The sequence below is a fragment of the Rhinolophus hipposideros genome, assembly GCF_964194185.1.
Source record: "Rhinolophus hipposideros genome assembly, chromosome: 7".
NCBI lineage: Eukaryota > Metazoa > Chordata > Mammalia > Chiroptera > Rhinolophidae > Rhinolophus > Rhinolophus hipposideros.
In genome coordinates this window covers 22732047-22750021 of record NC_138053.1, presented here as the reverse complement: position 1 = coordinate 22750021, position 17975 = coordinate 22732047, and the positions used below count along the sequence as shown (strand labels likewise).

Below are 17975 nucleotides of genomic sequence, written 5' to 3'. Positions count from 1 at the left end.
TAACAAACTACCTTGTCTTTCGTAACTGTACCCTAATAGATCAGTCCCTTTAATGCACATTTTATTTATTTGGATACTATTTCTGAAATGGAAACATGAATTCTAATTGCCTTGATAATGTCCAAGTCTTACCTGGCAGACATTATTGTGAGACTTCATTTCAGTTAGTAGGTCCACATAGATTCTAGATGATCAAAGCCATGCAGGTACCATGCTGTCCACTTGGATTTACTATTTTGGAGTGTCTTCTACTCTGCAAAGCTCTCACGTCCTGAATTTGTTCTCCAAACTCATGAACATTCCTAAATGTTACAAAAAAGCACATGAAGAATAGAGGATTAGGGTTTTTGTCATTTTCAAAGTTACATAGAAATATATATATATTTGTGTACTAATAATCTAATAATCTTAGTACTAATATGTGTACTAATAATCTAACATATATATATATAACATATATATATGTATATATATATATATATACATATATATATATATGTTAGATTATTAGTACACATCTAATCCAAAATTGTGGCATGTTTTGTGTATCTCATAGTGTGCTCATTTGGATGAGTTCTGTACTGTGTGATTTGTGTTTAAGAGACAGAAGTTGTACAATATCAAAAGAACCCTTCCATAAAGTCCCTCGTATAATACAAATAATTTTATCATGAAGATTATACATATAACTTTCACTTGAAATATTAAAATATTAGGCAGAAAAATACCTTAAAACACCATATGTATGTGCATGTAAATCTTTTCAATAGTAAAAAAATACATATGAACACAAATAAGAAAACCAATTAGCAGGTTTGGACAGATTTCCCCATGGTTCCTAAGCAAGTATTTAGTTTTATCTTAAGAAGGAAATACGTGATTTCTTTAAATTTACTTTGAGATACTGATATTCCACATATTCATTATTGAAGCATTTTATGAGTTAGAAAACAAAGGGCTTCGATTTTTAAATTTACAGTATAACAAACATTGCTATATACCACCTTTGATTAAAGATTTTTGAGAAATTCACAGAGATCTCCCCATTTCATTTGGGGAGACTTTCCAGGTTGTTTTTATAGTATAGTTACTTTAGTTTAAGGTTTCTCAACCCTGGCACTAATGACCTTTTGGACTGGCTAATTCTCTGTTGTGTGGAACTTCTTGTGCCTTGTCAGATGTTTAGCAGCATTTTTAGCCTCTACATACTAGATACCAGTAGAACTTCCCCCCACTTGTCACAATTCAAAATGCTCCCAGACATTGCCAAATGTCCTCGAAGGGAGAACCACTGCTTTTGCTTGTTATTTTCCAGGGATTTGGAGACCGAGACAATCCCTCGTCACAGCTATTCTTTGAGTATACTGAACTGGTTGTAATCTCCTTCTTCCTGGGAATAATAGATATTCATTTAACAAAAATATACCATGTATCTAATGTAGTCAAGGTTCTGTGTGAAGAGCTGAGGATAAAGAGCTGAAACAGCATTTTCCAGGACTCAGAGAATGTTGAGCTTTTATAGTACTATTCTTTTAGCAAATCAGATGAAAGTTGTTTTTCTCTCTGCTTGGCAGAAAAATGCACTTGTGAGTTTCCTTTAGAGGACTGTGGGTCCAGGAACTAGGTGACCTTCCTTTGTTTTTTTGTGAATGGGACTCATTTCCCCAACTAACCAAGTTTTCCGATGTTACAGCTTTTTTGTTGTAAGATTTTGTGATACAATTCCTATAGATAATATTGCATTATGAATCAAAAATTCTTTACAGAAAGTTTTCCCAATAAGAAGTACATTCTAATTTCAAAATCCACATTCTCCATAATGCTTATGATGCTGTACTAATTCTATTATCTCATTACTACTTCTTAAATGGGTAGCTACTTTGCCGTATTTCTTGGGACCAGAGTCTTTTATAAGTCTGAAAGACTTTAGCAGGATTGCTGACAGATCAATTTTTACAGACAAGATGTCACTAAGTACAGGTACAAATGTTTAAATGGCATTAGAATCAAAAAACGTACATTTCTGGTTTATGGTGCCCATTCCAGTATTATAATCAATATAATATTTGAAAATGATAGCTCTTTTATAGTCCTCTGCATTATTTTATACAAAGTCATCAACTTAATAAGTGTCATTTATCTGGAACTTGATTCCATTTGGTTATTTACAAAATTGGGGCCCATTTATACTTTTTAACTGAAAATCCTAATATACTGAGTGATCATTAATGAATGATTTCTGGGAAATAGGCAAGAGTAAACAACCTAAAAACCATACATAGTTACCAACATGAAAAATTTAAACTACAAATTCAAGGCTGTTTATAGTGTTAGAGAAAAATTCAAGTATCCCCTGAAACACTACGTATAAGAAAAGATGTTTTCTGATGGTCAACAAAGGAAATGGGCACAGATGCTCTGCAACCTGAATATGACTCTAAAAAAAAACCACTGTGGACGTTAAAAGATAAATTATCCTTCCAGGAAGAAATGTACTTTCCAGACTTTCCATTGTGTGTCTTAACTGAATTGAACAATTTCCATGTAAAATAATTCACCACATACAAATTTTCAGAGGAACAGTCTTACACAGAGATCATTTTTCTGTATGACTATCTCAACTACATAAAGTACTATGTTTGAAAGTAGAACACACCGTTCATTGTGCACCAGCATGAAGGAAGATTGTTCTATGTAATTCCAAAAGTTTATATAACACTCTGCAATTCAAAAAAAAAAAAAAAAGGTCAGTAGGTACATGTACTCGGAATAATCTAATGATTTTAAATTGAAAGCACAATAGTAATAACTTACCACTGGCCTTAGTAAGACAGGACCAGCTATTTAATAGATTTGTAGTTTATCACCTTCCACCGGCAGTGTGTTCACCATGCTACATTTTTTGGAGATATATGGTTATTACTATTCATTCAGGTCTGAACCAGGAGGAAATCTTTGAGTTTGGCTCTCTGAATCCCTTCCTCTTAGACACAAACTTGAAAACAAGCAATTCTAGAACCTAGACAATTTTTAAAGTACTAGATGTACCACAAATGACAATTATATGTGTTAATGTCCACTGTGGGTGTTTCCAATCCTGTTCAGAATTCTCAATAAGATCCATAATAAGAACACTATTACGCAGTTATATAATTTTGTCCTGTGTGTCTTTAAGTGAACAGAAATTCTGGAAGATTTATTCTATGTCGCTTTTCCCTTGTCCTTGGCTACACAGCCCAGTGGGTTAAAGCACAAAGTGAGTGGGTCCCTTGGCCTTGCCCTGTTCTATAGCCACCACGTGGACTCCATGCCAGGTACCTGGTCTAAAGGAGAACGGGGTGGGCCGCTGAGGTTGGAGCCCTCAGCACATCTGCCTCACTGCTGCAGGGCATGCTGAGAGCATGGGGCGTCCCGGTCATTCTAGAGGTCTCCGCCACAGCATATGTGGCAATCTTTTCCTGTAGTTTTCAGAGTAAGAAGCAAGAAACTCTCCTGGTAGGGGGAATGGGCGAAAAAGGTGAGAGGGATTAAGTACAAGTTGCCAGTTATCAAAATAATTATGGGGGATGTAAAGTACGGCATAAGTAATATAGTCAGTGATACTGTAATAACTACATTTGGTGTCAGACGGGTACTAGACTTCTCGGGCTGATCACGTCATAAGGTATATAAATGTCTTATCACTATGTTGAGCACCTGAAACTAATATACTATTGTATGTCAACCATAATTGGAAAATACATTTTTTTAAAAAATGTTTCTTTAAAAAGAAAATTTTACTGCTTCTTAAATCAGAGATTATATACCTACCCCTTAAATTTGGGAAGAAAGTACTGCACTAAAGCCTCTGAAGGAGAGGTAAGAGAAAAACAAAGAAATATAAATTGAAAAAAAAAGAATCAAAGTAGTAAAAAGCAAAAGAAAACTATAAACAAAGTAGCTTTTAAACAGTGCTCTAAGTACATGTATCATTTAGGGTTGAACAAAGCAACTTTTCAGTTAAAAGTCAAACAGCTTTAAGTGCTTTTGTGGTTTATAAACTATTTTTATATTTAAAAATATTTTTTATCGTACTCCAAATGGCTTTAATATTTTATAATTACATATGAGTCAGCAATACAACGTTTCATATCCTTTATACCCCTAAAAGTGGGCTTAAGGCATCTGGGTAAGTACTCTTAATAGTATGAATTTGTTTTCTCAAATTATTAAAATATCTGCTTATTAATATGCTTTTCAAATTTTTTCTAATAAGATTTGAAGTTGAGCATTAGTGAGGTGGATTTCTTTCCTGTTAAGAATGAATCCTCCTCTTACTCTTTTTATTTTTTGAAGTATAGGAAATAAATTATTTATATTTTAGAGTGGTGTTGGCCTATTAACTGGCATTAGAATTATTACAGCTACTTAATTCTTGAGGGATATCTGTAAAGCCCTCATACAAACCATCATGGTATCTAGCATGTGGTAGAGACTCAATAAATTTCTTGCATTAATAAAGGGAAATGCTCTGACCCATTTAGATGGTAGATCTCTTCTCTAAACTACACACCCTTCTTATCAAGAGGATCCTTTGGATCCAAATATGATTAGAAGCAGTGTTTATGATGCAAATTTTATATACTGTGGTGCCCAATGAACCCTTAGACATGGATTTAGTACCAGCTGGGCCCAAAGCACTGAGCTAGGGAGACACAAAGATTAGGCCTCTGCCTCAAAGAATTTGTAAACACCCTGGGAGGGAAGTGGTGGCCCCCAGGTTACAGTGTTCGATGACTGATTGTAGGACAGGATTCTTAACTTCATAAACAAAGGATACTTTCCTCCCAACTCTACTTCACTTTTACCCCAATGATCACAAACACAGAGACCTACTTGTCTCCCAGTCTGCCCATCACTTTCATGTAACAATTCCCCGTTGTTCAAGCCTGTACAACACTGAGGTTGCTTTCCACCCAGTTTTCTCCCTGTCCACTATTACCTTTCAACTCTATGAGAGACTGGAAAAACTTACTATTAAAAACATATCTTAACAGGCAGATATTTTCTATTCTTGGGCATATTGTTTTGTGGCTCCTGTTTTGAAAAGTAGCAGTTTAAGAGTTTTAATTCCTGTGTTTGAAAACCTATTAGGGAATTAGAAAGGGGATGTTTCAACATAAATGTGCATACACAGGGTGCCAAAAAATGTACGAGTATACACCTTTTAAGAAAGGAAAACTGTATTAAAATTGTAATACTCAATATATACCTATATCAAAAGATGAATACAAGTCACGTTTGACTTTTGTAATTACAAGAGGTGCTCAAAGCGGTTACCATCAGTGTCCAAACACTTCTGATTACGGCGAACTACTGCTTGAGCAACACTGACCGAAGTGTCCACTTGTATACATTGTTTTGGCACCCCCGGTATTTCACAGGTTAAAAAGTAGCTGTAAGGGTTTCATTTTCCAATGAGGAGTCATTTTCAGTTTCATTCTGGCAACTAACATGAGTATTGAGTGAATACAAATCCTGTAACATAAGATCTCGGGGCATCGCCCACCTCACTGAACTCTGAGATGGAGGTTCCCAGACTCCCCTTTAGCCATTCCCCCACCACCCCAAAGAGAATCATTTAAAATACAGGCAGGACAAGCACTGAAGCACCTTTTTAAAAGTTTATAGACTTCAGTAGTTTAGCATTTGCTATCCTTTGTAGATGTGACTCCAAAGCAAAATCAATTGCTATGTTCTGTTCCAAACATTGCTGTGTTCCTGTCCCTCTGTTTTTACTGTTTTCTGGCTTCCTCTCCAGTCTGGGGTCTAGGCTCCTCCTCTGTGTCTCGGGCTGATAAAATCAGGGAGTAGAGATCTACCAGGAAGGGCCCATACTGGTCTTCCAAGCAGTTACAGGTGCTTGGAGATCTGAGACCCTTCTTCCCTCCTACTATCCGGGAAGGGCCTATCCCAGCCCCAGGCAGTGCTGGCCAGTCATGTCTCACTATCTCTTTAAAAGCAAGGTCCTCAACCCTCCGCAACTTATGCTGTATTCATTTCCTTACCTTTGAAAAGGACATAGGGTCAGATGGCAAAGCCTTCCAAAAAGTGACTCCTTCCTCTGTAAGGGAGAGAAATTGTGTTTCCATAGGAATGAAGACCCATGAATTACCTGAATTTTACTGTGGATGGTGGTGACATTCCTTATCTCACTGCTGGCGCTCAGCATCTTACGTTTCAGTCATTTTCCTATCGGTTTGAGAGTACTCTCCATGCAGAGGCTGGTAAATATCCAGAGGAAGTACATTACGAACCAAAGTCACTCCTACAAAAATTTATAAGAAATCAGTCATTTTCGTAAAATGGCTTCTAACGGTACAATGTCACTCCAAAAGGAAACTTTTTAGCATCATGAAAAAGGATGCATTCTTTGCTAAAGTGAAAAAAATATACATACATACTTGGACCCATAGTTTTAGTGTTAATTTTAAGGTTCTTCCTTATTGTAAATCTAAAAACTGAAAGGACTTGAATAATAATTCTGTCTAAACTCACTTTAGTGAAGAGAAAACTAAAATTCTATAAGGTTACCTAGTCCCCTTAACCAGACTTGGTTAGTACAAAATCAAGAACTTAGAACTCGTTTCTCAAGCCCAGCTCACTGTTCTGTCTTCCCCACCACATTGTCTTCCTTAAAATGTCCTCACCCAGCCTGCCACTGGCCTGCAGCTCTCTTTGTGACTCATCCTTTCTTCATCATTCAAAAGAAGTAAATGGAACAACTTTTTAGAATAAGTAATTAACAACAAGCCCAAGTGAAAGCTCTGGCTCATCAGATCCTGTGGCATGAGCAACAAAGAGAAGAAATCTGCCCTTGGCCGGGCCTTTATCAGCTTCCAGGATTTTCAGAAGAAGTTAATCCAGAAAGCAAGTAACTGTATATCACTAGGAAGTAGTCACACTTTCCATCAGCCGCAGTAGGTCTTGGCAGTGTTACTAGAATGCTTTCATCCTGAGGTATGTCCCATCCATTGGAAATGCAGTACATGTAAATTACCAACAAAATCATGACAGTATAGACTCTCTGTCAATTAATTAAAGTGAACTAATAAGCACGCAATTTCCTAAGGCACTCTGGGAGATTAGAGCACCAGGTCTACTCATACATTCAGCGGTGGAAACATGCCCTTCCTATAGTGCAAGATCACAAAGGACAAGATTAACCTTGGCCTTCTGGCATGTTGCCTTTCTCCAGGGAAATGAAGAACACAGAGAGAACAATTGCAATACAAGGTGGACAAATCAGCAACTCTTGATTTCAAAAAAAATTTTAAAAGTGGTTGTATAAAAAGAAGGTCCCTGATAGGGTAGGGTTGAGTTTAGAAAGAGATCAGGAGCATCTTAATATTTCAATCTACGTGTTGTTTCCACACAGACACCGGTGCTTTTTAAAACACATAGATTCAAGAAAAATGGGTTTTTGAGAAATAGTTACTAAACAGAGCTAGAGCTTATCATGACCACTGGGATGAAGAAAATGACCCCCAGCAAATTTGGAAAGGCTTTTACTCTGGAATTTATCAACTATTTTTCTTGTTTCTTTCACAGGTGAAAAACGCAGCTGCCAATGTACTCAGGGAAACGTGGCTAATTTATAAAAACACAAAGCTAGTAAAAAAAATAGATCACGCAAAAGTGAGAAAACATCAACGAAAATTCTTGCAAGCTATTCATCAGTAAGTACCATTTTTCATTTTCATCCTGCTTTTGTATCTCTGGGTTTTAATTCTCCCACTTGGTTATTCTTTTCTCATGAGGGAGAAAAAAAGAAAACGTCATCATGCTTGTTCCCAGAAGACACTATTTGGCAATTTAATAATTTCACAAATGAAATCCTGAAAAAACTTGTCAGTTCTTGTATGATTAAAAATCATTTATTATTGGGAGGGTAGTCATTTAAAGTAGTAATTAAATGTCTTCTCAGTTTCTCTTTAGAAGCAATAATTTCAGTTAAAATTGTATTTCTTAATTTAACTTATTTATGCATATAGTTTGCTCTAAGATGCTTAGTTTTATCCACTGCAAAATCGTGGGGGGAAAAATTTAACGTTTTACGGTCTATCTGGATATTTTTTAACATACCACTGAACCGTCTTATATGAAGGTAGTATCTACAATTAATTTAAAACTGGAATTTTTAAATGAGTTTTTAATCAGGACTTGGGGGATTTTTCTATATGCTACGTGTTCAGTATAGATTTTATAGTTCCTATAGAACCTGTACACTTCGTCCAGACTACCAGAGTTCATTTCATTGTTATATCAGATAATTATCACAGACTTTTAAAAATACAAACTTCTATCTAGTAAGTTCCTATAATAATTTGAAAGCACCAGGTCTTTCTCCACCAGACTGGCAGCCTCCTTACCGTAAGTAGATTCACGTGGGTGTCAATTATGATGCTATGCAGACTTGCTCTTAATGCTATTTCCGAATGTGGAAGAGCAGGCATGGACACATTTGTGGGTCAGAAAAGTGGTTTTCCTCATGCCAGCTACCGGGTAATTGTAGAAAGGTGGGTAAATGCTAGGTCTCTTGGCTGTATAGTGAGATGTGTCTTCTCAGAGCTCATTAGCACAGCAGATGAGAAAGCTCTGAGACTGGAATTTTTATTTGACATATTTAGGTAATCCATATGGAATACATTACACCACTAACATTCTGTGGGAAATCAATAAGCATGCATACTCTCCCTTTGCACCTGTCCATCTCATTGCCCTTTTTGTCCATCTCATTGCCCTTTTTAACTAAGTATCACTGAAATGTGGGATATGTCTATAATTATGGCCAAATATGTACTACATAGAAATTGTAACCCTCCTTAAAGCAAAGAAAATGCAAGTACTCTTGAGATATAAAATAGAGGGAGACTGCACCCGGGGTAGACTAACTGGCCTCATTGCTACTCATACTATTTACTTATGCTCTCTCCCTTGTTGCCACTAACACCAAAGTGACATCATTTCTCCTTTAGCTCCGTGACTTGACACACAACTATGATTTTTGTCCCATCATAAGGAAACAATAACGCTAGAATTCTAAGATCATACTCCTTTAAAGTCTGGGAAAGAGTAACAGGGAAAAACACAGAGAGGAACATTGTATTAGATCTGGCACACAAGAGAAAGCTACTCGCTGGACCTCGCAGCACCCCTTACAACCAAGTTCCACCACCCAAGAGCGTTTGCATAGATGTCTCGATTCCCTGAAGCTTAGATCTACGAGAGTGAGTCCCCTGAGAGATGCTGAACCTTCACCTCTGCTTTCATCAGGCTATGCTTTCTGTATGAAGACAGGCCTCCTCCCCAAGGGTCACCTGGCACAACTTGCCTGCACCCCCAAAGCCACACAGCACAGTAACCCTAACATTCATACAAGCGATACTCATGCTATACTGTGGAGAAATCATTCTTTGGACTTTTAATTTTTCAATACTAACCTGTACTGTTCAAGTATATTAAAAAAGAAAGCTCACCGGTGTGGGTGTGAGATGACATGGAAGTGGGCGAGTGTGGTCAGTCTGTGTGTCCAGCAACCACACAGCCTGTTTCTTCCACAATTGGATGTGTGTCCCTGTCTGTCAATGTAACCTGTTTAATTAACCTAATATAATTGTGATTTGCCCTCAATGCCTTTGATAAATTTTCATATAACAAAAAAATGAAAATGCTTTGACACTTTTTATAATATAATTATGTAGCCATGTGTAAATGGTGGGTATTTATATATTTATCTTATCATAGAACTCAAGATCTGAATACATTCATGCTCAAAAACTTGGGGGACAGCTTAGGGGTGCTCACTATAAAATCATTTCAACTTTGCTATAGGTTTGAATTTTTTTATAATAAAATGTGAGAAAACAATCTTTTGTGAACTAAGTTTGAAAACTGTCCCTAATGGGCATATTGCTACAAGGTGTATTGACCTGATCGTAAGGGTTTCATGGCGTTCGTTTCTTAGGTCCTTCGGCCTGCTACTTTTGGATAGAGTAATAGAGGAAACCACTTGTGATTCCTCTGCTTCTTTCAGATATTTCTCACTCTTTCTTCTGTAACAATGTGTACTTTTAAAGCAGATGAGCTTCAAGCAACTCAGAAATGTTCTGAATTGTTTTATAAATTAGTCTTGGGGTTATTGGGTTTCCTTTGGGGTGGGAGGGACCTTATACTTGGTGAAAAAATACAAGAATTCATATGGGCTAGGTTTGGCTCGATTATTCTAATCATGCATAACTGTCTTTCATTTTAAGTTAGTGAGTGAAGGCATAAAGGAAAGCACATAGGGCTCGATTCCTAAGGGCAAGGTCTTTATTGCCCACAGTTCACACCCAGTGAGACTGTCAGCACTGGGTGAAGTCGGACTTTGCTAGTTGAGGAAAAATTTTCAAATGCATTTGCTAGAGCTGTCCTGGCCTCTCCTGTTTTCTGATTTGTCCTGAGAACTTTTTCAATAGCTCTCTGTCCCCTTCTGACATTCTCCCCTCTATTTCAATTCTTTTTTTCCACGCTTCATAGCCTCTCTCCCCAACACATGACGTCTCTAGTCTCTGATGGATGCCGAACGCTGTAGGCTTGTGTCCTCTTTTCAGTTACGTATCTGTCTTTTTGGATTATCACTTAGTGCCATAAAGCATTTGGTTTCTATAACTTTTCCCCCTTTTTCTGGTAGCACCTTTAACCTTAAAGTTTATCATTCTTCTATCTTAACTATAGACCCATCAGTCAACATGAACTTGTCACAGAGTCAAGAAATTCAATACACATAATTTCTGTAACACAGAGTGTTGCATTACCTACCTTTCAGAAAGCCAGGCTTCTAAATAACTCCAACTCAGAAAAGATGTACTCCTTAAAAAACAAAAAAAAATATGATCCTATGGTTAGACTATTGTCCATTTAACCATATAACAATCTTATTAATAAAAAAAAAAAACCAAAAATGTTTCCTACTGTTTACTTGAACATCATGCATCAAAGAGGCCAAGATGAAATTACAAGTTCTTCCTTCTGAACTTTAGTTCTGGAGGAAACTATGGGCTTTCAGGTGGATGAAGAATAGTAGCAATGATGAGTGATGATAATATAATTGAATAGTGTTTCTCTTTGACCAATATGCCAAAATCCTGCAGAATCTTAACAGGATCTTCCAGCCAATGAATCGAGCCCCCTGTGCACAACTGAACACCAACCACACTGTGATATTTTGTTCCAGAATATTTTACAGTTTCTTTTCTTTTGTTTTGTCTTTTTATTTCAACAAAATGAAAATAGAGCTCGGAAGTAAGTTGTGTGAGCCGCTCCTTTCAACATTTGCAGAATTTTCTACCGGCTGCATGCACCCAAGTGGATCCTTTATTTGTGAATTTAGTAGTCTGATTGCTGCTATGGAAATGTGATCCAAAAATCATGATATTTTCCTGTGATAAGTGAAGTTCACACGGAAGAAATCAACATGTGTTTCTTATTCTTTTCTGGGGGGGAAGTAAAATACACATCTGCATGTTACCTTTTATTCTGGCAGCTGCAGCTTAAGTAGGGTTCTCCTACATCACAGGCAGTCTAAGACGCAACAAGGCAAGATTATTCAAGTTCAGGGAGCTAAAGGAATTCCAGTCAAATAGGGCTACTCTAGGTCAGCTTTCCAGGTTAGAAAATAAAATGGGCAAAATTCTACTGTCAGAAATATAATATAGTAATCTGAGAGAAGTAAATTAGGCTTCATTGTTTGGCATATGAAGTACCCATCTCAGCCACTGGCCCTTCCACCAGACTTGCTGAGTTCAGGACTTTCTCTGCACTCACAAGTTGCTGGAGGCTTCTGGTCTGTTTCCCCAAATGTCAGTCATTCGTGTGCCAACTGCACTATTACTTAAATTTGAAAAGCTTGATCTAAGTTACTATCGTAAGTAGCTTTTTAAAATCTATCATTCCTAGCAAAGAGAGGGAACAGTGATATGAATTGACAATTGAAACACTGGTATTGAATTCTAGTCACAGGCTGTTGTCTGCAAAAAGCTCTGAGCTAAAAGCCTGCTCTCTCTTTTTTAAAAAGGAGAAGAAAGCAGGTGTTAGAAGATAAAAGCAGGATAGCACCACCCTGAGACATCTTTCTTATCATAATCAAGAATCAGAAGGGAATTAAAGGGAATAACTATCTCTCCATCTGTGTTAGTATTGTTTACTGTCTTGTTTGAGTATCACTTAGTCACTTTGAACACCTTCTGGGATAAATCCAGCACTTCAGAAACACTTTCCTAACCTAATCCACTTCATTTCATACATGAAGAAACTGAAGGTCAAATTGGGGACAGGGAGAAGATGGAACCCATGTCTGACATTGTTGTTCTCTCTGGTGGTCCACTTCATTTCTTTATAGTGACTTATACACGTTTAAAGTTTGTTTCGGGGGAGGGGAGGGGTTGTTTTTGTTGTTTGCTTTTGTTTTTAAAAGGCATACACCAAGACTTGTAGCCCTTGTAAGTACTTAGGGAAACATTTCTCAACAACATATTAGAGTTAAATCTATGTTTGTAAATTTCTTTTAGACTAGAACATATTCCATCTCTAAGAGCACAAAAAGAAGCCAATTAACCTAGTTCCAAGTGTTCTAATAGAGAAACACATAGGCACAATGACAAGTTATAACCTTAAACTGTTTTACCTTGTTAAAGAGTGTGTTGTAGGCAGGTGTCAGTTAAACTCTTACAGGCAGAAGGAACTATATCTTCACTGGAGAGCAGATTCGGTGACAGGTTGCATCTCCTAGTTTAAGAACAAAATCACTGAGCATGGTGCATGGTTGTTACAAAAATCTCACTGGCAGTAAAATCTTGCCCTGTGATTTATTTCTTCTATGCAACTACCTTTAATTTAAATTGGGAAATGATGAAAAGTATTCTTTGCAGCATTAACACTATACTTTGTAAAATGATTCATCATCAAGGTAATAAGGTTAGCATAGATTTTTTTCTTTTTCTTTCTCATTAAGTAACTTAGAGAGATCTGCTTCTCTTTTGGAGCAAGGCTTTGAATTGTTGGCTTACAGAACAGTATAACACTCTTTTCTTGTTGGAAAATCTTAATTTCTTGGTACCATAGTAAGTACTGAATTAAATACTTGTTGAAATATTATAGTAAATAAATTGAGGAGTAGTGAAGAGTTTTCATTCAGAAAGATTTATTTTTGAACAGTGGTTGTTTGACTGTCAGTCAGATGCATGTAATGATATTTAAAAGTACCTATAAGTAACTTTACAAGTAACAATCCCATCTGTCAGACACTTTAATTGTCCTCTGACTTTTATCTACCATAAAAATTAAGGGAAATTCTCCCAATGAAATGGTCTGGCTTCTCTTCAAATTTAATGTCACTTTAAGATAAAAGTCAAGTGAAGTACAATAAAGCATAAGAGAATTAGTGTTTTGAGTTCATCTTGCTGCTGGTTGAATAAAAGTTTTATTTTTGCTAATAAGAATCTCACTTATCACTGTGTCTCATCAGGTTCAAATACCTAACCCAATCCATTTCAGACTAAACAGGGCTAACACCTGTATCTAGTCACGTAGGCATAGGAAGTTGCTCACTGCTCCAACATTGATGCAATTCCAGTTGCTTTGCATATTTCTTCCTATGTCTATTTGTCACGATACTGGGGCTTTAAGGAATGTTTTGGCTTTTTTCATGTGGTTAAATCCTTATGAGCCTGTCTTAATTCAACTTTAACTACCTGGTGAATAGTTGTCCTAAGGACACCTCATCTCTTACTCTCTCTCCTTTCCTTTTTGCGGTGTTGGGGAAGCATGCTTCTCATTGTACCAGATACATAACCAGTTTGGACTTTAACCCAAATATTCAAGGCATTATCCATGCAGTTATTTGCTCTTGTCAATTTTGTGCATGCTTTTTGGAAGGCATCTAATAGCCATAGAAAAGGAACCTTTCTGACTTCAGATTCTGTCTTTTAGATTAAGAAGTGTAAAAATGGAGCAGAGGAAACTGAATGACCAAGCAAATACCTTGGTGGACCTGGCAAAGGTAAACTTGGGGTCTCAGCCCTTGTGATTGGATCTGTTATAATTAACTATGGCACAATAACTAATAATGCTTTTGGAGGAGGCCACCCCAAATTTATTTAACAAATCATACCAACAAACCACCCTAAAATGATGTTCCAACTTAAAAGAGATTTTTAAAACTCTTCCTTAATATGCTCTTCCCCGAGGTGTATTAGTCAACCCACATTTTAAAAGCTTTTCTACTTTCAGTGATTTGGAAATACAAAAAGAAACCTAAGTGGAATATGAGAAATACATTTGGGATGCTCATTTGTAGTTCAGTCTCATCCCTATGAGAACAGAACTACGTCCTGGGTTCGACTATGAGGTTCACAGCTAAATAGGACTCATTAGTAAAATTATGTTTTATGTAATTTAAGCAAACTCAGAAGAACGTAAAGTTGGAATTTAAAATAAATTCCAAAACTTACATCTTAAAATGAAAGTTGTCATTCAAAAAGAGTGGTCACTTTTTATAATTTATGGTTCTTTCTCCATTTCATATTTTAAAAATTGTACCTCTTTTTAAAAGTACATTAATAGTCCCCAAATTCTTTTGTCTCATTTTTAAGATGTATCTGGTTGATTTTTGGTCGTTCCTCCCAAATAAACTCCACTTTCAAAATATGAATATTTGCAACAATCACAACAGTACATTTTCCATTTTCTTGAACTAATTCTAAACAAAAGATTAGAATAGCATTTATGTAAGTGTTCAGCCTTTTAATACAAATGCTTTGAAAGAGGCAACTCTCAGTTGGACCTGTATGTTCTGTTGTTTGATAAATCAGCTGTGTCTTTTATAAGCTTCAAGTATAATATATAAAACCTACAAATATTTTTCTCATGAAGTCTCATGAAATAGCAATCTAAATTATATTCATTTTAATGTATATCAATAACACAGGCTATATAAACATTGAAGATGACTATCTGCCATGTCATAAATAGAAGATGATAAGTATTTAAAGACTTACCTCTAGGAGAGTATATAGCATGCATTTAAGCTGGGCAGCACACATATGTGAGACTCAAAGACATCCTTGATCAATATTTACACACGACTCTTGCTTGGACACATCATAAACAAAGATGGGGCAGGCTCTTACATCACTCCTCGGTAAAATGATAAAAGAAATTAGGAATTTTAATGAAAAAATTGAACAGACCACTTGGAAATAATACATATAAGATATATCATTTTACTACCGTGTTTCCCTGCAAATAAGACCTAGTTGGACAATCAGCTCTAATGTGTCTTTTGGAGCAAAAATTAATATAAGACCTGGTATTATATTATATTATATTATATTATATTATATTATATTATCATATTATGTTACATTATACCCAGTCTTATAGTAAAATAAGACAGGGTCTTATATTAATTTTTGCTCTAAAAGACCCATTAGAGCTGATTGTCTAGCTAGGTCTTATTTTCAGGGAAACACAGTACATACAGAGAGTACCAAAACAAAATGTATACATATTTTAAGAAAGGAAAACTATGTTAAAACTGTAACACTAAATATATACCGATAACAAAAGATGGATACAAGTTTGACTTCTGCAATTACAAGAAGTGCTCAAAGTGGTTACCATCAGCGTCCAGACACTTCTGATTACGGCGAACTACTGCTTGAGCAACACTGACCAAAGTGTCCACTTGTATACATTTTTGGGACCCCCCAGTATATTATAATACATAATGTAATATGTATCATAATAGCTATATCATTTTACTTTACATACTGTGAGACTATATCTATGAGGCAAGATGCTGTTTCTTTAAAATTAATTCTTTAGTGCCATGCTTACTATAACTGCAGAACTGTCCATGCCACAAGGATTCAGTATTTTCTGAAGGAATAGATGTTGCTCACAAAGTCTCAAGACTATGTAGTGAAAATAAAGTTAAGGCGCTCTGTGTCCATGGCTGAACTCAGAGCAGCTGCCTGTGTTCTGAATAGTAACTTCCTTATATAAGCAGTTTATTTATCATCATTAAGAGGTTGTTTAAACAGGATTGTTAAGCAGGATAAGAGCACATATTGCAAAGAGAAATGAGGTAAAGGAGGGAAGGCTTAGACAAAGGGGCCTGACATGTGGGAAAGACTGCACAGAGCTAAGGTCAACATCCCCATTTCTTCTTTCTTGGCTACCTTCTTCCCTCTCTGGCTCTATGATCAGCTCTGAGGCCCTCTCCTTTTCTCTGGGATACTTCCAGAAATATAACTAGGACTCAGAGTTTTGAATACCCTCTGCTCAAGACAATCAATTGCAAGATTCACTAGGACACTAAAAACATCTTCCTGTTTCAAACCACTTAGCATCTTATTAAGCCATAACCAACAGGGTGGCCTAGCAACTTCAGTATCTCCAACTTTTATTCCCTCAATGATTATCTGTAAAAATGTTGTTTGAACCAATGCAGAGCCATAATTTGAAACATAGGAAAGCAAAAGATATTCACAAATTTTTTTACAGCTTTCAGTTCTGAAATTGAGTGATCAAATCAGTTTGTCTTAAATTTCATTCATATTCCACTCTCTAAATTTCTGCTACATCCCAATACCAACTGTATTATTATTTACTGTTCTTGCAATCTGCTTGTTTTTAAAAATTAGCAGAATTTTCCCTCATTAATATTACATGTTGCAAAATGAATTTGATGTGCTAATTTTTGTAATAACCGCTAAAATATATACATAAATATTAAATCAAAACCTGTGTGTTTATCTGTACATCACCTGAAATCAATGGGCATACCACAACATGATCTGCAACTGGATCCAATTAATGCCCAAGGCCTTACAATTCTGAATCCTGGCATTGAACAGACGCACTGAATTTGCGTTGCAAGGTGAAGTGTTCAGTTAGCTGATGCCCCCTGCCCTGTTGCACTGGATGTGACCCAAAGGAAACCAGCCCTCAGGTTCTGAGGTAGTTACTTCCAGGGCCAGTGTAAATAAGCCTGAGTTCACTGTTTCTCTATCCCTCTCAATCTTGTTTTCCAGACCCAGAATATCATGTATGACATGATTTCCGACTTAAATGAAAGGAGTGAAGACTTCGAGAAGAGGATTGTTACCCTGGAAACAAAATTAGAGACTCTGATTGGTAGCATCCATGCCCTCCCTGGACTCATCAGCCAGACCATCCGGCAGCAGCAGAGAGACTTGATTGAGTCTCAGATGGAGAATTACGACAAGCATGTCACCTACAATGCGGAGCGGTCGCGGTCCTCGTCCAGGAGGAGGCGCTCCTCCTCTACAGCGCCACCAACTTCATCGGAGAGTAGCTAGAAGAGAATCAGTTAACCACAAAATAAGACTTTTTGCCATCATATGGTCAATATTTTAGCTTTTATTGTAAAGCCCCTATGGTTCTAATCAGCGTTATCCGGGTTCTGTTGTCAGAATCCTGGGAACCTGAACACTAAGTTTTAGGCCAAAATGAGTGAAAACTCTTTTTTTTTCCTTTCAGATGCACAGGGAATGCACCTATTATTGCTATATAGATTGTTCCTCCTGTAATTTCACTAACTTTTTATTCATGCACTTCAAACAAACTTTACTACTACATTATATGATATATAATAAAAAAAGTTAATTTCTGCACATACTGGTTTGGTCACTTGACATTTCTAAAGATTCACTTCTCTTGTTGTTTTCAAGGTAAAATGACTGGTTATCATCTAATGCATGTTGGATCACTTTGATTTCCGAAAGTTTGACTGGTTGGGGAAAGACTTTCAATTATTCCATGCCCTATTCACTGAGATTTTCCCTCATTATGAAATATTATAGTCACAATCATTTGACCCAACCCAGTTCACTATTCTGTTTGAGTTTACAATATCTCATTTCAAATTT

The 17975-nt window shown here is 36.5% G+C and overlaps 1 protein-coding gene across 3 annotated transcripts in view; it reads left to right on the top strand.

Annotated features, from left to right (window-relative positions):
• Nucleotides 1-17720, top strand: part of KCNN2 (potassium calcium-activated channel subfamily N member 2) — a 386949-nt gene extending 369229 nt beyond the window's left edge. For all 3 annotated transcript variants that reach the window (XM_081054007.1, XM_081054008.1, XM_081054009.1), the window contains 3 exons: nt 7591-7718; nt 14011-14080; nt 17118-17720. In XM_081054007.1, the coding sequence (XP_080910133.1) occupies nt 7591-7718; nt 14011-14080; nt 17118-17405 (486 nt within the window). In that variant the 3' untranslated portion in view covers nt 17406-17720. The remainder of the gene's footprint in view (nt 1-7590; nt 7719-14010; nt 14081-17117) is intronic.
• The last annotated feature ends 255 nt before the right edge of the window (nt 17721-17975 follow it).